This window comes from Pristiophorus japonicus, chromosome 18, assembly GCF_044704955.1.
Source record: "Pristiophorus japonicus isolate sPriJap1 chromosome 18, sPriJap1.hap1, whole genome shotgun sequence".
Classification (NCBI taxonomy): Eukaryota; Metazoa; Chordata; class Chondrichthyes; family Pristiophoridae; genus Pristiophorus; species Pristiophorus japonicus.
The window spans coordinates 36,646,639-36,668,866 of record NC_091994.1 but is presented as its reverse complement, the minus strand read 5'-3'; the positions used below and the strand labels follow the sequence as shown (position 1 = coordinate 36,668,866).

The following is a 22,228-nucleotide window of genomic DNA, read 5'->3' as shown; positions in this document are numbered from 1 at the left end:
GTAGCACAAGGTTTGCTAAGAGTGGGGAAAAGGAATAATGGGCTGATAATTCAGGAAGAAAACCATTTTGATCAAAGTGATTGAGGCGGATTGCATATACATTTTAAATATATGCAGCTTTTTTAAAGAGTCCAGACAGGTTCCATTTCACAACAATGAGGGAGCCTCACTGCTTAACTGCAGACACCACTTTCATTCCTAACCAGTCAGCCAGGCCCAGGGCCCAGGCTGCGTCACGTACAGAGGAACGCCAGCTTCCACCGCGGATGACACCAGACGCTGCATCACGTGGCGCGTGACGTAATCGGGTGGGGCTCAGCTCGGGTGCGCGTCGCTGCCCTAAGTGTTTGTCCGCGGTCTGTCCCGTGCTCCGAAAACCACGATGGTGATAGCCAACCGGAACGATGTGTCGGAGCGGACGCACTCGGAAGACTACATGTGAGTCACTCCTGCACTCGCCTTTAGCGTCATTTCTTAAAATACCGGCGGGAGTGGGTTTCTCTGAGGCAGAGCGGCCTGTTGTATGATTGACAGGTCGGGGACCAATTGCAGGGCGGTGCGGTTCCCCAGGGAACGATTGATGGTGCGGCCGCACCAATCAGCGTGAGAAGCAGGCGGGACCTGTGGCTGTATTTGTTGGGTTGAGGGACTGTGTACATAGCACTGACAGGACAAAAACAATTTGTATTTAGATAGCACCTTTAACTCACTAAAACGTCCCAAGGCGTTGTCAGACAACATTTGACACCGAGCTACATAAGGAGATATTAGGATAGATGACTAAAAGCTTGGTCAAAGAGGGAGGTTTGAAGAAATGTGTTATAGGAGGAAAGAGAGGAGAGGCATAGAGGGATTCCAGAGCTTTGGACCTAACCAACTGACGGCATAGCCACCAATGTTGAAGCGATTGAAATTGAGGATGCTGAAGAGACCAGAATTAGAGGAGAGCAGATATCTCGGAGAGTTGTGGGGCAGGTGGAGATAAGGTGAGGCCATGGAGGGATTTGAAAACAAGAATGAGAATTTTAAAATCGAGGCATTGCTTAATCGGGAGCCAGTGTAGGTTAGCGAGCACAGGGGTGATGGGTGAATGGAACTTGGTGCGAGTTAGGACACGGGCAGCAGAATTTTGGATGATCTCAAGTTTATGTAGGATAGCACGTGGGAGGCCAGATCGGAGTGCGTTGGAAGGGTCAAGTCAAGAGGTAACAAAGACATGGATGAGGGTTTCAGCAGTAGGTGAGTTGAGGCAAGGGCAGAGTTGACCGATGTTCTGGAGATGGAAATAGGTGGTCTTGATGGTGTGTGGATATGTGGTTGGCAGCTCATCTCGAGGTCAAATACGACACCAAAGTTGTGAATGTTATGTTTCAGCCTCAGACAGTTGCCAGGGAGAGGAATGGCTAGGGAACAGAGTTTGTAGCGGGGACCGAAGACCATGGCTTCAGTCTTCCTGATATTTAGTTGGAGTAAATCTCTGCCCATCCAGCACTGGATGTCGTACAAGAAGCCTGACAATGTAGATATGGTGGAGGGGCCGAGAGATGTGCTGGTGAGATAGAGCTGGGTGTCATCAACATACATGTGGAAACTGATGCTGTGTTTTCAGATGACGTTACTGAGGGTATACATGGCACTTAGAGGGATGTATACATGGCACTTAGGGGGATCACAGGGACATAGCACTCACATGGATACTAGGACCCTGTACATGGCACTTACAGGGATCATATCAGTGCACTTGCACTCCTCGTATACTTGTATCCCCTTTATATCTTTAAGTGCCATGTACTGATAGTATCCCTGTATCAGTACATGGCATTTATAGGGATAGCTCTGTAATCTCCTCCAGCCCCACAATCCCTCCCCCCCCCCCCCGAGAGCTCTGCGCTCCTCTAATTCTACCCTCTTGAGCATCCCTGATTATAAACGCTCACTCAACCATTGGTGGCCATGCCTTCTGTTGCCTAGGCCCCAAGCTCTGGAACTCCCTGCCTAAATCTCTCCACCTCTCCACCTCTCTTTCCTCCTTCAAGACACTCCTTAAAACATCCCTCTGACCAAGCTTTTTCTACTTGTGTGGTTCAATGTCAGATTTTAAAATCTCATAATACTCCTGTGAAGCACCTTGGGATGTTTCACTATGTTCAAGGTGCTATATAAATACAAGTTGTTGTTACAGGGATATGGGGATTCTGTTGATGTTCAGTAGATTTATTTTTTACTGCAGTTGCTGGAAATCTGAAATAAAAACACAAAATGCTGGAAATACTCAGCGGGTCAGGCAGCATCTGTGGAGGGAGTAACAGAGTTAACGTTTCATTTCGTTGACATTTCAGCAGTTATTTTTGTGGCTCCGCAATACATTTGTTTTATCTCTGAATCCAGGGTCTTGTGTAGATCCTCGTGTTTAAGTGGTTGTTGCGAGTCGAACCTGAATGAGTTTCCATTGAGTTTGCTAATTTTCTGAACATTTCTCAAGCTGAGCTGATCTGAGAAAAATACAGCTGGTTGTATTTGAACAGATCCCTGGAGATCATGATGTGTTGTTTTAGCATTGACTTTTTTGTTCATTATGAATGCTGTATAGATGGATCTGTACCTCATTCAGGAACAATCAGGCCTTACAATTAATGCACCAGGTTAGAGAGATAAATGAATAATTATCCATAGTGTGTGTTTCAGTGCAAAAGAACTTGGGAATTGTTTCAGATACTTCTGTTTATACATTCTGAGGTGTTAGCCGTACAACTCGATTCACAGCAGGACATGTTAAAATTGGGTAGCTCTTATAGTTCGGGTCTTCAGTTCATTACATTAACATTTTGTCTGGTATACCATAATGCAATCTATCATGGGTTGGGCACTCCTTCATACTTCCCTTTTTATGGTCAGCACTGCTATCCTTTTATTATCATACAATTATAGAATGATACAGAATGATAGCATGAAAGAGGCCATTTAACCCATCATGCCTGTACTGGCTCTCTGGTAGAGTTATCCAATTCATCCCACTCCCTTGCTTTTTCCCCATAGCCCTGTCATTTTTTTCTCCAAATATTTATCTAATTATCTTTTGAATGTTACCATTGAATCTGCTTCCACCACCTTTTCAGGCAGTTCATTCCAGATCATAGCAACTCATTGTGCAAGGGAAAAGTTTCCTCATGTCAGCTCTGGTTCTTTTGCCAATCACCTTAAATCTGTGTCCTCTGATTACTGACTTTACTGCCACTGGAAACTGTTTCTCCTGATTTACTCTTATCAAAATCCTTCATGAGAACACCTTTATCAGATCTCCTGTTAACCTTCTCTGCTCGAAGGAGAGCAACCTCAGCTTCTCCAGTTTCTCCACCTAACTAAAGTCCCTCATGCCTGGTAACATTCTAGTAAATCTTTTCTGCACCTTCTCCAAGACCTTGACATCCTTCCTAAAGTGCGTTGCCCAGAATTGAACACACTACTCCAGCTAAGGCCAAACCGGTGTTTGGATTGTACAGTTTGCCAACCATCAGGAACACGGAGTCGGAACTGCTGGTCTCTGTGAGTCAGTCGGTTTGTTGATTGCTGGCATCTGACCTCTATATTGCAATATTATCAAAAGCATTTGATTGGCTGGCTGTTTCCTGGTCCTAAAATAACCTCCAATCACTGCTCTGGGCATGTGTCTGTTGCCTTTGTACTGTGCCCATAAGGTCACCTTGTACCTCACCAGAATTTGTTGACATTAAAAGCAGTGTACATTTTGGAAGGTTTTCTCAAAAACAATGACTATTTGCTGGTGTTCCAATTCTTGGCTAGAGCTCCTGTGGTGAGGAATCATTGGCTTCCAGCGGTTGATGTTTCTTTGAGAAGTGTGAGACGCTAAAGCCATTCTAAAAGTAATTAGAAGTGAGTGAGCAGGTGACATTGCTGTTTAAAGGAGGAATGCATTTATTTCATATTGTTAGTCTTGCACCTTGAAATGTGTTCCTCGTATCATAAGAACATAATAATTAGGAGCAAGAATTCAGCCCCTCGAGCCTGCTATGCCATTCAATAGGATCATGGCTGACCTTCCACCTTAACTCCACTTGCCTGCACTATCTCCAGATTCCCTTTACATGCAAAAATATAGCAATCTCTGTCTTGAATATACTCAATGACTGAGCTTCCACAGCCCTCTGAGGTAGAGAATTTCAAGGATTCACAACCCTGGAGTGAAGAAATTTCTCCTCATCTCAGTCCTAAATGGCCGACCCTTATTCTGAGACTGTGACCCTTGGTTCTAGACTCTTCCAACCAGGGGAAACATCCTCCCTGCATCTACTCTGTCAAGTCCTGTAAGAATTTTGTATGTTTCAATGAGATCACCTCTCATTCTTCTAAACTCGAGAATATAGGCCGAGTTTACTCAATCTCTCCTCATAGGACAATCCTCCCCATCCCAGGAATCAGTCTGGTGAACCTACAATGCACTCCCTCTATGGCAGGTATATCCTTCCTTAGGTAAGAAGACCAGAACTGTACACAATATTCCAGGTGTGCACTCACCAGAGCCCTATATAATTGCTTTCAGCCTAGAAACGAAGCCTCCAATATTTTAAAGGCGGTGGAGGGCGTGGCGTTGGCCTGAGTGAGCCAGGGCGCCGAGAGGAGAGGAATTTGCAGGGGTGGCGGGAGCGGGGAAAGAGTGAGTGGACGTACAAGATCCCATGGCTCGATTGGAAGAAGAGCTGGGGAGTTCTACCGGTGCCCTGGGCAATATCTATCTCTGGATTGACATCACAAAAACAAATAATCTGGTAATTTATCACATTGCTGTTTCTGTTTGACCGGGGCCCAGGGGAAGCGTGAGTTTGGGGCCCAGAAGAGGCGAGGGCCCAGGGGCAATACGGGCCAGCCCGTACTGCAATATGTGTGCGCACTAGGTCCGTGCAGCAGAGTAGGTCTCTAGTCATCTTGGTTAATCCTTGCCACTGTACCAAGACCTAGCTCTGTCAAGCCCGTGTGGTGGCTGGGGTGCAACGGCCACCTTCCAACCTTCAGGATGTAGTTCGGGATCCGGAATATTAGATCCTTCATTGAAACACCTGTGAACTTTTTGGCGTGGAAGCAAGTCATCCTCGCTTTGAGGGACTGCCGATGATGATGATGATGATGATGATATAATTGCAGTAAGAAACCTTTACTCATACTCATCCTCTTTTAATAAAGGCCAACACACCATTTGCTTTCTTAATTGCTTGCTGTACCTGCATGTTAACTTTCAGTGATTCATGTACAAGGACACCTAGGTCACTCTGAACACCAACATTTCCCAATCTCTCACTCAAAAAATACTCTGCTTTTCTATTTTTCCTCCCAAAGTAGATAACTTCACATTTCTCCACATTATATTCCATTTGCCATGTTCTTGCCCACTCACCTAGCCTGTCTATGTCCCTTTTGAAGCCTCTTTGCATCCTCCTCACAACTTACATTCCCACCTAGCTTTGTATCATCAGCAAACTTGTATATATCTGTATTACATTTGGTCCCCTAATCCAAATCATTGATATAGATTGTGAATAGCTGGGGCCCAAGCACCGATCCTCACGGTACCCCACTAGTTACAGCCTGCCGACCTGAAAATGACCCGTTTATCCCCACTCTTTGTTTTCTGTCCGTTAACCAATACTCAGTCCATGCTAGTATATTGCCCCCAATCCCATGAGCCCTAATTTTGTTTAATAACCTCTTGTGTGGCACCTTATTAGATGCCTTCTGAAAATCCAAATACACCACATGCACTGGTTTACCCCTTATCTATTCTGCTAGTTACAACCTCAAAAAACTCTTAACAGATTTGTCAAACGTGATTTCTCTTTCAGAAATCCGTGTTGACTCTGCCCAATCTTCTTATTCTTTTCTAAGTGCCCTGATACCACATCCTTAATAATAGATTCTAGTATTTTCCCTACTGCTGATGTCCAGCTAACTGGTCTGTAGTTCCAAGTTTTCTCTCTCCCTCCTTTCTTAAATAGCGGGGTTACATTTGCTACCTTCCAATCCACGGGAACTGTTCTAGAATCTGTGGTATCAGTGTAACACTCCTCGCTGAGCCAAAAGGTCATGGGTTCAAACCACATCCAGTGACTTGAGCACATAATCTAGGCTGACACTGCAGTGTAGCTCCGTAATTAGGTTTATGACAGCAAATTGAGGTTGTAACTAGCAGAATAGATGAGGGGGAAACCAGTTGATGTGGATTTGGATTTTCAGAAGGCATTCGATAAGGTGCTACACAAGAGGTTAGTCCACAAAATTAGGCTGTGTTTGCCTACACACCTCAAAAGCACTTCTTTGGCTGTGAAACACTAAGTGACAGCCTGAGGTTATGAAAGGCACTATATAAATGCAAGTTCTTCTTTATAGTTCATGTCTTATTACACTAGCAAACTAAGGAACTGTGCCACTGTATACATAATGTCTGTATATTTTTTTAAGGGAATCAGTGGATATGGGGATAGTGCAGGAAAGTGGACTTGAGGTAGAAGATCAGCCATGATCTTATTGAATAGCGGAGCAGGCTCGAGGGGCCGAATGGCTTACACCTATTTACGTTCTTTATTATATATTGAAGGTATCACATAGTATAGTATTATACACGATTTGGCTCATCATACTGGCTCTTTTTTAGCACTATACAATTAGTCCCATTCCCATGCCCTTTTCCCATTGCCTTGTACATTTTTTCCCATCAAGTATTTATCCAATTCCCTTTTGAAAGTGACTGTTGAATCTGCTTTCACCACCCTTTCAGGCAGTGCATTCCAGATCTTCATAACTCTCTATGTAAAACAAAAAATGTTTCACCTCTGAATCTTTTGGCAATCATCTTAAATGATTTTCTTTCTGTCCGCTGGTTATCGGCCCGTCTGCCACATTCATGATTTTGAACACGTCTACCAAATCTTCTCTTAACCTTCTCTGTTCTAAGGAGAACAACCCCAGCTTCTCTAGTCTGTCCACATAACTGAAGTCCCTCATCCCTGGTTCCATTGTTGTTACTCTCCTGCACCATCTCTAAGGCCTTGACATCCTTCCTAAAGTGTGGTGCCCAGAATTGGATACAATACTCCAGCTGAGGCCCAACCAGTGTTTTATTCAAGGTTTAGCATAACTTCCTTGCTTTTACACTCCATGTCTATACTGGTATATACATAATAACAAGAGTCACATTTTAATGTGTCTGCAGCACAAAAAATCTCTCACCTTTGGAGACAATTAATAAACTAATTTACCAATATTGGTTAAGATATCTATCCCTCTCATATCTCAGCCAAATTAGAGCAGCAACAGGAATGAGGAAGTTGAAGCTTAATTCCAGTAAGCAGTTGGTGAGTGTCAAGGTTACCATTGTTGGACTATATCCAATCTGTTTCACATCAGAATGCAAACCCTAAAACTGACCGCTCATTTCATTGACTGATTCTGATTCACTCACTGGCTAAGATGTATTTATTTGGCTATTCCCGTCTGGAGTAGCAACTGGGAGGAAAGATACAAGTGACACCTTTTGTTTGTGCTGCGTAACCTGGTCATGTTTTTAGGTTTTGTTTTTCAATTTTCTTTCATGAGCAAGAACCTAATGTGCATGTATGGCTTTCAGGTGAGGACGGCATCAAATATGGCTGTGTTTCCCCATGCAATCAAATAGGCTTGCCCATGAAGAATGGACCCTCAGATGTAGTACCGGCAAGTGGCCAATGCCCATGGAACCGCAAAGAGTCAGTCAGTGCCTACAGGAAAGGAGGAAGGGGCTAGTTTCCACACATTCCGTTTTAGATAATACAGTACTTGCACAGCTGCTTGCATTGTTTGTAATTGCAGCTTGTGAAGCCGATTTTAATTCTGCACCAGTCTAATTAATCTCTTAATATATTCTCAGCTTGATTGAAGATTGCCTTCCTCCTCTACATTACTCTCCATCGAAGCGTATATCACCTGCAAAACGCAAGCAATACTACATCAATCAAGCAATCCGCAACTCTGATCTCATTCCAAGGGCAAAAGGAAGAAAAAGTCTGAGGAGACTTGAGAACAGTAAGAAATGGATTTTAACAATGCAGAATTTCCAATATGCTCATTTCTGTTACAAGCAAGACTGGCAGTTTGAATTATAAATACAGTTCATTACTGTTTAGTTAAAGGTTAGTTTGGTGTTGTTTTTTGGTGGTCTAATCATTTATTCAGAAAGTAAATTGTACTGAATTGGACAGTGTGGGATCTCGGACTCTTTTGGAAGGTGTAACTGGTTTCTAGTGCTTGCAATTGGGGAAAAAGAGCAAGTTGTTTTACTCAACTTCGCTAATGGCTTGGTGAGTAAATTCATTTCCCAATGTGGAAATAAATAGAAAGAGCTTGCTTTGATATGGCCTCTTTCACAACCTCTGGATGTTCCAAAGCACTTTGCAACCAATTAATTACTTTTGAAGTGTAGTCAGTTATGTTATGTAGGCAAACTGTGCACAGCAAGTCCCACAAATGAGATGAATGCCAAATTAACCTATTTTAGTGGTGTTCGTTGAGGGATCAGTGTTGGTCAGAACCCTGCCTTGGAATATCTTGTGTGCTGCTGAGCAAGCAGACAGGGCCTCGGTTTAATATCTAATCCGCGAGATGGTACATCCAACAGTGCAGCACTCCCTCGGCAGTGTGCTGTCAGAAGTGCACTGAGACAAACGGAGCAGCTCGATCCCAGGCTTTACTCGCGGTCTGTGTTGAGTGAACTGATCTCGCCTAAAGCAGTGGGTTGAGTACTGCAATTGGTCTCCATTCCCTTTGGTTCAAGAAGTCAGCCAAGTTTTACATCCAGTGACCTGCTGGAAAGTGCTTGTGACTGTTAGCTGAGAACAGAATCGGGTTTGGCTGTTAAAGCCATCTGTGGTAGAAAACCTGTCAATGCTCACTTGTTTTTTTAACAAGGCATTGGAGTATGGCTGTTGCTGACAGGGTCCATACTCCAGCCAGAACAAGCACCTACAGTAGGAAAGAAAACTGGAAAAATGTTTTTTTTAAACTTCCATCATAAATGATTCAATGTTATTTTGTAATAAAATTTGAAATAGACTTAAAATTAGTATCTTTTAGTTACAGGGGCAAAGGAAATCTTTGTTGAAAAATCGCAGACAGTTACTATTTTTGTTTTATTCTTTTCAACTGGTCAAGTAGTTGAAACCCATTTTGAGAATTTTTTGCTGCAATTATATTTCAATTTTAGTTTGTGTTCTCCAGCTTTTAGAGCAGTGACATGTTGATCCCAACACTGTTAAACTAGTCCTGAACAGTACTGTGGGTGCTGGATGTGATAACCACACCCTGCTATTTCTGGCTGGTATGTGTTGAGACCTTTTTTACAATTAATGTGATCTCCCATCTGGTTTTGAATCAGTAATTTTAACAATTATAAATCTTACAGCAGACGTCCGTTCTGTGATTGTTACATTTAAAAAGTGCTAACCATGCCCACAAGTGCACCCACATCACCCATTATTGAGACGTTTTACTGTTTGGCGTGGACGAGATTTTGATAAGTCAAATTTAATATAGATCCAGAATCTTTGTTTAATTTGACAGAGAGAAAGTGCTGGAGATGAGGGAACATAGGAACGCTAGTTATTTTAACGAGCTCTTTCGAAAGGAAATGGGCCAAGCACTTAAACTGTCATCCACGTACGTTTAAGACATTTGGGGGGTTGGGGGGGGGAAACGACATCATTAAAACATTCCACACTTTCCAGTGATAAACATGATATCAGAATGGCTTAATTCATGTCAGCACAGTGTTGGGGTTAGGCATGGAAGCTCACGCTTTGGAGGGTGGAAACTGGTTTGATTGGCACCTCAACTGGCCAATTCCTAAACATAGAGAGCTGGCGGAGGGCTAGAAGTAAAGCCTTTGTCTCCCTGTCCATTTATTTTAGTTCTCAGGACACACTGGCAAGGCTTGATTTATTGCCCATCCTAAATTGTCTTGAGAAGCTGATGATGGGTCCTTCTGCTTGAATCGCTGCAACCCTTGTGATGGTCCCCCACAATGGTATTAGAAAGGAATTCCAGGATATTGGCCCAGCGACAATGAAGGAACTGTGATGTATGTCCAGGCTGGTGTGTCCACCTTGGTAGAAGAACTCACAGGGGATGGAGGTCCTCCTGGAGCAAGCTTGATGAGTTGCCGCAGTGCATCTTGTAGATAAAACATACTGCGCCAGTGGGGGTGTGTATCTACTTCAGAAACATGGTCTACAGTCAGTCTGACAGAACTGTGGAGGACCATCACAAGGGTTGCAGCGATTCAAACAGAATGAGGGCAGACAAAAGGCAGGTAACTATAGGCCGGTTAGTTTAACATCTGTAGTGGGGAAAATGCTTGAGGCTATCATTAAGGAAGAAATAGCGGGACATCTCGATAGGAATAGTGCAATCAAGCAGACGCAACATGGATTCATGAAGGGGAAATCATGTTTAACTAAATTACTGGAATTCTTTGAGGATATAACGAGCATGGTGGATAGAGGTGTACCGATGGATGTGGTGTATTTAGATTTCCAAAAGGCATTTGATAAGGTGCCACACAAAAGGTTACTGCAGAAGATAAAGGTACGCGGAGTCAGAGGAAATGTATTAGCATGTATCGAGAATTGGCTGGCTAACAGAAAGCAGAGAGTCGGGATAAATGGGTCCTTTTCGGGTTGGAAATCGGTGGTTAGTGGTGTGCCACAGGGATCGGTGCTGGGACCACAACTGTTTACAATATACATAGATGACCTGGAAGAGGGGACAGCGTGTAGTGTAACAAAATTTGCAGATGACACAAAGATTAGTGGGAAAGCGGGTTGTGTAGAGGACACAGAGAGGCTGCAAAGAGATTTAGATAGATTGAGCGAATGGGCTAAGGTTTGGCAGATGGAATACAATGTTGGAAAATGTGAAGCCATCCACCTTGGGGGGAAAAAAAAAATAGTAAAAGGGAATATTATTTGAATGGGGAGAAATTACAACATGCTGCAGTGCAGAGGGACCTGGGGGTCCTTGTGCATGAATCCCAAAAAGTTAGTTTGCAGGTGCAGCAGGTAATCGGGAAGACGAATGGATTTTTGGCCTTCATTGAAAGAGGAATGGAGTACAAAAGCAGGGAGGTCCTGCTGCAACTCTACAGGGTATTGGTGAGACCGCATTTGGAGTATTGCGTGCAGTTTTGGTCACCTTACTTAAGGAAGGATATACTAGCTTTGGAGGGGGTACAGAGACGATTCACTAGGCTGATTCCGGAGATGAGGGGGTTACCTTATGATGATAGATTGAATAGACTGGGTCTTTACTCGTTGGAGTTCAGAAGGATGAGGGGTGATCTTATAGAAACATTTAAAATAATGAAAGGGATAGACAAGATAGAGGCAGAGAGGTTGTTTCCACTGGTCGGGGAGACTAGAACTAGGGGGCACAGCCTCAATACGGGGAGCCAATTTAAAACCGAGTTGAGAAGGAATTTCTTCTCCCAGAGGGTTGTGAATCTGTGGAATTCTCTGCCCACGGAAGCAGTTGAGGCTAGCTCATTGAATGTATTCAAATCACAGATAGATAGATTTTTAACCAATAAGGGAATTAAGGGTTCTGGGGAGCGGGCGGGTAAGTGGAGCTGAGTCCACGGCCAGATCAGCCATGATCTTGATGAATGGCGGAGCAGGCTAGATGGCCTACTCCTGTTCCTAATTCTTATGTTCTTATGGTAAGGAAGTCAGACCCAGGTGAAAAAAGCTCTTTTTTTAAATGTAGTGCCAACTAGATTCAGGGAGAACACTAGTCAGAAATATCTATTTAGCCCAATAGTGTGGCATACTTTACTTCTATGTTACAATGAGCATTATCAAATAAGTAATTCATAATAATTGTTAGTTCATTTACACACTATAAAATAAATCACTTACTGGTTTATAATTGGTCCAATTTCACTAGTGTTCTATTGGTCCGCCTTTCAGAAAATAGGAGAAATGCATGTGGGGGTATGTATGTGATTACACTATGTAGCTCACGTAACAAATGGCTTTTCATTGTAATGTGACTGAGGGCACATTATCATATGACTAGATATTGGCCCGTAAAGGGAAACTCCTAAATGTAGCGGATGCCGGATCACCTTATGGCAGAGGCAGTAACACTGAATCCATGAGAATAACTAGTGTCGACCCAAAATTTGTGATGCAGAAATGCATAGCCTTATTCTTTAATCCAATGATTTCTTGTGCAAGTCCCAGCCCCTGATTAGAGCGCTGCCCTGTCTGCTTTTTGAACTGGACAAAAGCTGGCAATCTCAGGGTGTACATGATTGGTTATGGTCAATTACAAATGGGCTACAGTGAAGTACAGGGTCATTGTTTCAGTGTAATTACCTTGTGATTATAAACTAGCAAACTCTGCTAAGCACTAGTATTACTGTATCTACAGCACATGAAAACTTCATCTTGATTCATTTATTTCTTTGTTTAGCTCACTACTTGATGAACCTTGTTGAGAAAGATGAATGCACCAAAGATGAAGGAGACCAGGCAGACCCTGCCTCCCCTACGATTTTCACAGAAGCTTGTAGTAATGATGACTATATTGAGGTATTCTAGTTTATTAACTTGACTCATGAGTTAGAGCTTTACTAATGTGCACCTTGATTAAAATGATCCATAATCAAGATCACTAATTTATGGTGATTGAATAAATCAGATTCTGTTTATTCCATGGGATTCTGTATTTTTACCTGGTTTTTTGGAGATCACATTCTGTGATTCGTCCGTTTATAATCGGGGCCATTAATTTATGGTGACTAAATCAATTTTCATTCATAGTGGATTCTGAAATTTTTAAGTATTTTGGGGATTCTCCATCAATTCTGTCCATTCTTTCATGAAAACTGCAAACCAGTGACCTCGCCCATAATCTTTTCCTTAAATAAGCAGGTATTGTGCATCAAAATGTTACATAGTCACAGCCCTTAGTAAAATTTCTGGAAATCTGTGTAACTTTGGCATCGTGCAACAGTGTAATGTGAAATTACTGCTCTGTTTGTTCTGGAGGGATAATAAACATTCCGTAGATTTTTTTGAATTGTTACTCATCTCTTGGGGGGAGGACAGAAATACAAGGATGGTGGATGCATCTTCATTAGATACACAACAACATTTCATGTGCTGGTAATTTGTAGATTGTGTAGCGTTTTACAAAAACCTTAAGCAGTTTTATTTTGCAATTGCAGCAATCTCTCAACATACCTGAAGAGCAGTAATTGGCCATTGGAAAATATATTAAAACTATGATGTGATATCTTTGGTACTGCACAATACAATTCTAGGCAGTGCTACTGTGCCACAGTGGCTCAGTGGGTAGCACACTCGCCTCTGAATTAGATGGTTGTGGGTCCAAGTCCCACTCCAGGGACTTCAGTGCATAAATCTAGGCTGACACTCCAGTGCAGTGCAGAGGAAGTGCTGCACTGTCAGAAGTGCTGTATTTCGGATGCGATGTTAAACCGAGGCCCCGTCTGCTCTCTCAGGTGGACGTAAAAGATCCCATGATATTATTTCGAAGAAGAACAGAGGAGCTATCCCCGGTGTCCTGACCAATATTTATCCCTCAATCAACATCACTAAAACAGATTATCTGATCATTAGCATATTGCTGTTTGTGGGAGCTTCCTCTGCACAAATTGGTTGCCGGGTTTCCCACATTACAACAGTGACTGCACTCCAAAAGCACTTCATTGGCTGTAAAGCGCTTTGAGACGTCCGGTGGTATAAATGCAAGTCTTTTTTTTTTACTCGGTACATGGTCCAGATAGCTGCTGCTTGTCTGGCTGAGGCCTCATCTTAATTCACAATTTTTGATTTGTTTATTTTTCCATTTCTGATCTGCCTAACTATGCAACTTGGAAAGCCCAGTTTACATATCACCTGCTCTTTGCTACATTTTAGAACAGTAATGGTTGCAGTGCAGAGGGCTGCCCATATCTTACATTACAGGGACTGCAGGAACGCCTCTTCCATCTGCTTCTGTTACACATGTCCTTGGTTCTAATTAACAATTATTTGTGTGCTACCTCACCCTCTGCCTGATTCTGAGATCACTGCCAGTTAAATGTGCTGTTTTAGTTAACTACACAGTGACCCATGATCTCAACTTGTTTACACTTTCCCAGCGCCTCCAGGGCACCACCATATGAGCGTAGGGCTGGGGAGATGAGGGGTTGCCTTTGGACCAGAGTCAGTACTAGTAATTAGGAAGACATTTTTGGTGCTTCCTATCGTGTTCCATTCTCCTGAAGAAGTGACTTGTGCTGCGGTTGCGAAGAAGTGCTCCAACACTAGAGTAAAAAGTAAAAAATAGCGCTTGAAGAAATATTCAGATACAGGATCTTGTAATAATCTGACGGGATCACCTCCTGTGAGCACAGATTTTATTAAACTATTAGCTAAGAGCCAAACAGCCCTTGCGTGCAAAACTTACAACGTGCTGGGTAATAACTATGTCAAATTGACACTAAAAATGACCACCTTTTATTACTGACTGAGTTGTTAGACAGTTGTTGCTGCATCATACACCCGATAGATATAGTGATAGTGACTAAATTCTATTTTTCAGATCTGGAATGATTTCATGAACCGTTCTGGTGAGGAGCAAGAGAAGTTTCTACATTATCTGGAGGAGGAAACGAAGAAGAAGAGCAAAGGAAAGGTGCACTCGAATTCACAGGACAAAAGAGGGGGTAAGAAATAATCTTTAGGATTATAGGAACAGGAGTAGGCCATTCAGCCACTCGAGCCTGTTCTGCCATTCAATTAGATCATGGCTGATCTGTACCTCAACTCCATTTACCCACCTTTGCTCCATTTCACTTGATACCCTCCCCTAACAAAAATGTATCAATCTTAGTCTGGAATGTTTCAATTTACCCAGAATCCACAGCCTTTTAGCAGAGAGTGAGTTCCATATTTCTAATACCCTTCGTGTGAAGATGTGCTTCCTGATTTCACTCCTGAATCCCCTGGCTCTAATTTTAAGATTAGAGCCCCTTGTTCTTGATTTCCCCCACCAGAAGAAATAGTTTCTCTTTACCCTATTGATTCCTTTACCCTATTGATTCCTTTACCCTATTGATTCCTTTACCCTATTGATTCCTTTACCCTATTGATTCCTTTACCATTGTAAACACCTCGATTAGATCACCCTTCTATCTTCTATACTCAAGGGAATACAAGCCAAGTTTATTCAACCTCATAATTTAAACCTTTAAGCCCCAATATTCTGGTGAATCTGTGCTGCACCTCCTCCAAGTCCAATATATTCTTCCTGAGATGCGGTGCCCAGAACTCTTCAGTTCTCCAGATGGGCTCTGACCAAGGCTCTATAAAACTGAAACAGAACTTCCTCATCTTTGTATTCCAGCCCGCTTAAGATAATAACCAACCTGTGCGCTATGTTTTAGTGATTTCTGTCCACAGCCAACCAAATCACTTTGTCTTTCTTGGATCTAAAGTGGATGACCTCACATTTCCCCACATTGAACTCCATTTATCACAGTTTTGCCCACTCAATTAATCTGTCTATGTCCCTTTGTAACTTCCTGCTCCCATTTACACTTACTGTGCCTCACAACTTTGTGTCATCTGCAAATTTGGATATACAACTCTTTATTCCTTCATCTGTGTCACCGATAACTATAGTGAAAAGCTGAGACCCCTGTACAGATCCCTGGGGAACCCGACTTGTCACATCCTGCCAATCAGAGTGTGTACCCTTTATCCCTAATCTCTGCCTCCTACCTCCTAACCAATTGCTAACCCATGTCGCAAGATTGCCTAAAATTTTGAGATCTTTCATTTTTGCTAATCTCTTGTGTGGAACCTTATCAAATGCCTTCAGGAAGTGCGTATAGACAACACCCATAGACACTCCCTTATTCACCATGTTACTGACTTCCTCAAAAAAATCAACTAAATTAGTCAGACATGACTTGCCCGTCACAAATCCATGCTGACATAAGCTGATAAGCTCAAATTTGTCCAAGTACTCAGTCACTCTGTCCCTAATGACAGATTCTAGTAACTTCACTACAATTTTTGTCAGACTGGTGGCCAATGTTCTCTGTAATTTTTTTTGTTGGTGCGTGGGCCATTTCATTTTTCATGCATGCGCAGTATTTCCATTTCAAAGCCAGTGAGCGGCTGCGCAGCTTAGCAGGAACATTGGTGGTGGTGATGTGTGCAATATAATTTAAGTTTCTCGTGGGTTTTAACAGTTTGTGAATTGAGTTAAAATTTGTATCATAAGTTTTTATTTGAGATCCCCTTCCAAGAAGACTTACTGGTGCATTGAATATAGCTGTTACCGGCCATTGAACATTCAAAATAATTGAAATGTTTCTGCAGTTGACTGCTTTAGAAGATTGTTTCCATACAGTATGAATCATGCACATAATTACACAGGGAACTGAGTAAAGGGAATGCTTTTGTTTTTATTTCATATTTTCAAATTATGATATTTTTTTTCTTGCAGAGCACTTGGGCTACACTGGAAAGGAGTGTTTTCAGCGGATTGACCGAAGACTGCGTGTTACTTTAAGACAACGTCAGATCCCCATGGTTAGCACTGCAGGGACTTTATGTAATCAGTTTAGAGTTCATGGGCTAGAAATTGGCCAGCCTTGCGCCCATGTTTTCGGCGATATTTCACCTTTTTTGATGGAGGTGTTCACCTAAATTGGCCAAAGTTGTGCACCAGCGGTTTTGAAATACCGCTGAAAAGCGGACCAGCGGCATGCAAGAATGAAAAATGCGATATCGCTTTAAATTGGCTGTTCGACGCACCCGTATTCTGGGTGAAAAAAAACGCTTGAGGAAAGCCTGTGTTGCAGCCCCAGAAACAGTGGTAAGTATGAAGACCTGCAAAAAAGGTAAGTTAAAGTTTTTTTTAAATTCTTCTTCAGCGATTTGCTAGATAAGTGTCTTGTGAATGTTTTGTGTTTTTTTTTGCCTTTTTTTGTGTTTTCACCCCTCCCATGGCCTGTCTTTTTAGCAGTAATCGGCCTCGGACTAAAGTTGGCGAGGACCGTGGTTTCCATTGCGAATCCTCGTGCAATGCTGATTTTTACCGTCTGGCTCATCTCTTTGCCAATTTTAGGCCTTTAAAAAAATAGTGGTATTTTTAACGTTATTTTTGGTGAAAAATAGCTATCACCAAAAGACCAATTTCTAGTCCAATGTGTAGTTGCATAGAAACATACTAAAGCAGTAACTGTCAGAGCACTACGTGCAAAGCACTAGTTTAAGGTGACTCACAAAGTCAGATTGTGCTCTTAGAAAATTCCATGATTTTTGACAGTGTTTCGGGGATCACATGCAGTTATTCCATCTACCTGTGATCTAGAAGGTATAATTTTCAAAAATGCACGTCAACACATGAGTAATGGTTAACATTTTGTGCTACAGGTATATAGAACACATCCTAATGTTCCCCGATTCCACATGGCTCTCAATTTCAGTGGTACCATCATAAACACAACATCTCCATAATATTTCGGAGGGTACAGCAAGTGCGACAGAATGCACCCTGAAAATTACACTGTTCTGACCTTGCAATGTGATGCAATTAGCACAGACCTTTCATTTCTGGGACCTGTGTTCCCAAGCTGATGGCACAAAAATTCTGACGGCTGTATAGTTTGGGCTGACTCAATCCTGTTCGTGGGAGGCCTGAAACAACAGCACAGAACTCTCCCGCATGGTGTTGACTGCCTATTAAATGGTGCATAAAGTGGCACAGTGATAAGATTCATAAATTGATTAGGCAGGCTCTCTTCCAAGGATGTTCTAGACAGAGGGTGCTGATGAGACGGTATTATTTTATTGGTCATCAATGGCAGAAGGTGTAAAGTAAAAACATCCATATATTCATAAAATTGCTAGTGGATATCCTATGACATAGTTCACGGATATAAACTAAAATCGAATCAAGTACATAGTGTACTTCTCGCCCACTCCTGGTAGATTATTAAATCTGTGCCACTAACTCATCTCAGAGAGATAAATAAATCCATGCCTCTATTAAGGGAACCAAGGGATTTGGGGATAGTGCAGGCAAGTGGAGTTGAAGTAGAAAGATCAGTCATGATCTAATTGAATGGCGGAGCAGGTCAAGGGGCCAAATGGCTTACTCCTGCTCTTTATTTTTTATGTTCACCTACCACAGGTAGAGAGAGACATGAGCACCTGTGCACATTGTAGTGAAATAAATGTGCACTGTTTACACATCACAGTTACATTAAAAGCAAAATAGATGGGTGATTAGAAACACAGTCATCCAATAAATTATTAAATTACAAATGAAAGAATAAAGAAAGCCTTGCATTTATATAGTGCTTTCACACTCTCAGGACGCCCCAAAGCGCTTTACAGCTAATGAAGTACTTTTGAAATGAAGTCACTGTTGTAATGTAGGAAACACAGCAGCCAATTTGCACACAGCAAGGCCCCACATATAGCAATGAGATAAAGACCAGATAATCTGTTTTTAGTGATGTTGGTTGAGGGACAGTTGGCCAGGACATGATTCAGTTCTGATTTTGTGATGAGCAGAGTTTTGGACTTTCCTTCATTTAGGGTACCCTGGAGTTTCTGGAAGAGGAGCTGACTGGATTCTTTGCCATAAAGCCACAGTCTGTGTACAAAGCAATGCTGGAAAACAGGTAACATCAATTTCTCGAAAGCATTATGTCACCATTTTTTAAATGCCTTCTTGCTATGCTAACAGGAAAAAAACATTTCTTTTAACCCTGTGCTAAAAATGGTGAAATATTTTATAAGCTAATGTTGGAAAAAGAATAAAGATGGCTTGAAATGTTGTAAATACAACATTCTATAAATTTTCACACCACCTTATTTTACTCTGTTTTGCCATGGGTCAAAAATGTTCAGACATCAAAAATGATCAAATTCAATAGTGGAATTTCACTAAGGGGCGAGGGTGACCAGGAAAGAGCACTTGGTGGCTGAGGGTTCAGCTGTAATTTTGTTTGCAAAGAACACTCCGAGCTGCATCTTGATAATCTCAGGTTTGCAGTGTTGGGTAAATGTGATTTTTCTGATTTGCATGCCAGGAACTGTTCACCACTCACTTGTGCTCCTATTTCAGCTATGAGAGGTTGTTACTTCATGCTCTTTGTCAGTATCTGGATCTCGTCTCGCAAAGTAAGTGAGCTTTATGACAAGGTTTTGTTAATTTGGTTCTGCAATTGGCATATTGTTGAGCCTTATATACAATCTAACCAATTTTCTCCGTGTAATCTTAACAGGTTCTGACTGCAATGGAAAACGACAGACGGAAGTAAGCAACAAAGGCACTGACTTTCTGCCTCCAGTACCCCTGTTATCCGCCTACCTGGAACAGCAGAGTTGATTGTGAGATATGTCGTCTCCTCTTTTCCCCCAGCCCTTAATTCCATCAGATTTGTAAATGTTGTATGTACCTAATCAGCAGCAGCCAAAAGACCCTGATGTAAAATGTTCTCTGCTGCTCAGTCACAACATAATGAACTAAAAGCAAAGGCCATGATTTCTGGATATAAAGTTAGTGATTTGTTGATATGGTTAAATGCTTACACTTTGAATGTATTGTCCAGTTTTTGAAGATTCATCAAAAATATATTGTGCCTCACTTTTTTCATTTTTTCTAATGCTTTCAGGTGAATTCAGAATTGATACGAAATTAAATGTTTTCTGCAGACAGGTTTATGTGCTATGAATGTATAGTTTTGGCTATTCTGACAAGACTTATTTATGAAAACTTCCAATCCACCCTTTTTTCTTAAAAAGGTTACTTTCCCTCTTTTTCCTGTCCAATTTTCACCATGCCTCTCCTGTGGGAGCAGCCCTCATACTGGGGGGATGGTTCTAGAGCTACCAGCAATCCTCAGGTTTTTATCTCAAGTGGTGTTCTTCATGTGCGAGTCTGGAGTGAGTGAGTATTGGCATTGGGATATCATGACCAAGCCTCTCTCCCAACATGTACTCCAGGATGGGTCCTCATATCAGAGTCAGGAGCAGCAGCATGGGGAGGGAATTGTAGCGTCCTCATTTGCTGCCCTGGCTTCAAAACAGTTATCTTCGCAAGAACCAGGAATGTAAACTGCAACATGCCTGGTGTGTGCAGCTAACGAACCATGCCATGTGGTGCATTTTATCCCCACATCAGGTTGCTGGAAAATGTATTTTTAAATGTTGTAAAGTGAGTTTGGCTGTGCATATCTATAGGTAAAATATTAGGTATTGTCGAAAATAAATACATTGAAATTGTAGCATTTTTTACATGAGATTTGTTTTAAAAGTTTTACTTGAGTAATTATTACCCAAATTAAGGGTCGATTGGTTTTGTGTGTACATCTTTAATAAGGAGGTAAAGAAACAAATTGGACAGCATTACATGGTGCTTTGTGGACAGCGTTCTATGGATGGTGTTACTTCTCTGGTACATTTTCTTTACTTTAAGCTCACACGACGTGTGTTAGTCACCAGGGATTTAAGTTTTTTTTAAAGTGCTATGTCTTATTTAATAGTGTGTGCTGTATAATAAAGTTTGTCAAAATGATAGTTGAAGCTTCAATTGGATATCAAACCTTGATTCTGTTTTAATAAGTTCCAAAGCGTTTCATTTTCACTTGTTTTCTCATCTCTGTTCAGCGTAAATAAATTCAGTCACAGAGCCACACACTTACTGTCTCCCTAAAAGCAGTTACTCCCCTGAACTCAGTGGGTTCAATTTCCTGATTTGTATGGAGTTGATTGTTGTCAGCTGAAGCAGCAGTTTTTCAGTGACTTGTGTCGGGAGTGCCCTAGCAACATCCCACGAGCTGCAATGAGATGATTGACCTCATCTCGTTTGTCAATTTTTCTAAATAAACAGGCACACAACATACTGTTTTGCAGAAGTTTCACATCTTTAACTGAGAAAATTCAATTAATTCAATTTTAGAATTACATTTTATTGCTTCCTTGTCCAGTTTTCTTGAGAGAAGCTAGCTCATCTCACCCACATTCAATTTTGCAAAAACAGCTGCAGCAGCTTTGTTTTCGAAAGATATGAGATAGGAACAGGAGTAGGCCATATGGCCCCTCGAGCCTGCTCTGCCATTCAATAAGATCATGGACTCAGCTCCACTTTCCTGCCTGCTCCCCATAACCCCTTATTGTTTAAGAAACTGTCTATTTCTGTCTTAAATTTATTCAATGTCCCAGCTTCCACAGCTCTGTGAGGCAGTGAATTCCACAGATTTACAACCCTCAAGAAATTTCACATCTGTTTTAAATGGGCAGCCCCTTATTCTAAGATCATACTCCATCCTCTTTGCAATAAAGGCCAAGATACCATTGGCCTTCATGATCATTTGCTGTACCTGCATACTATCCTTTTGTGCTTCATGCACAAGTACCCCCAGGTCCCGCTGTACTGCGGCACTTTACAATCTTTCTCCATTTAAATAATAACTTACTCTTTGGCAGAAAAAAAGTCAAAGTGCATGACCTCACACTTTCCAACATTATACTCCATCTGCCAAATATTTGCTCACTCACTTAGCCTGTCTGTCCTTTTGCAGATTTTTTGTGTCCTCTCATTGCTTTTCCTCCCATCTTTGTATCATCAGCAAACTTGGCTACGTTACAATCTATATTAACGACTTGGAAGAAGGGACTGAGTGTAAATAGTTGAGGTCCCAGCACTGATCCCTACGGCACCCCACTAGTTACTAGTTGCCAACCAGAGAATGAACCATTTATCCCGACTCTCTGTTTTCTGTTCATTAGCCAATCCTCTATCCATGCGAATATATTACCCCCAACCCCGTGAACTTTTATCTTGTGCAGTAACCTTTTATGTGGCACCTTGTCAAATTTGGACTTCTGGAAGTCCAAATACACCACATCCACTGGTTCCCCTTTATCCACCCTGTTCGTTGCATCCTCAAAGAACTCCAGCAAATTTGTCAAACATGACTTCCCCTTCATAAATCCATGCTGACTCTGCCTGACCAAATTTTGCTTTTCCAAATGTCCTGCTAGTGCTTCTTTAATAATGGACTCCCAACATTTTCCCAACCACAAATGTTAAGCTGACTTGGTCTGACTGGCTTCCAACATCCAGCCCACGCTAGTATTCTAGATTGTCAGTT

The 22,228-nt window shown here is 41.9% G+C and overlaps 1 protein-coding gene across 1 annotated transcript; it reads left to right on the top strand.

Moving 5' to 3' along the window:
- The first annotated feature begins 305 nt into the window (after positions 1-305).
- On the top strand, positions 306-20,664 carry r3hdm4 (R3H domain containing 4). Its single transcript, XM_070859884.1, has 8 exons — positions 306-438; positions 7,913-8,067; positions 12,511-12,629; positions 14,650-14,773; positions 16,564-16,649; positions 18,666-18,751; positions 19,198-19,253; positions 19,358-20,664. The coding sequence occupies exons 1-8, from the start codon at positions 383-385 to the stop codon at positions 19,459-19,461; spliced, it is 786 nt and encodes a 261-aa protein (XP_070715985.1). The 5' UTR covers positions 306-382; the 3' UTR covers positions 19,462-20,664.
- Positions 20,665-22,228: the final 1,564 nt, after the last annotated feature.

Coding starts and splice junctions, on each gene's coding strand:
- r3hdm4 (XM_070859884.1), top strand. CDS start 383: ATGGTGATAGCCAACCGGAACGATGTGTCGGAGCGGACGCACTCGGAA. Junction 439..7,912: donor ACGCACTCGGAAGACTACAT/GTGAGTCACTCC, acceptor ATATATTCTCAG/CTTGATTGAAGATTGCCTTC. Junction 12,630..14,649: donor GTAATGATGACTATATTGAG/GTATTCTAGTTT, acceptor TCTATTTTTCAG/ATCTGGAATGATTTCATGAA.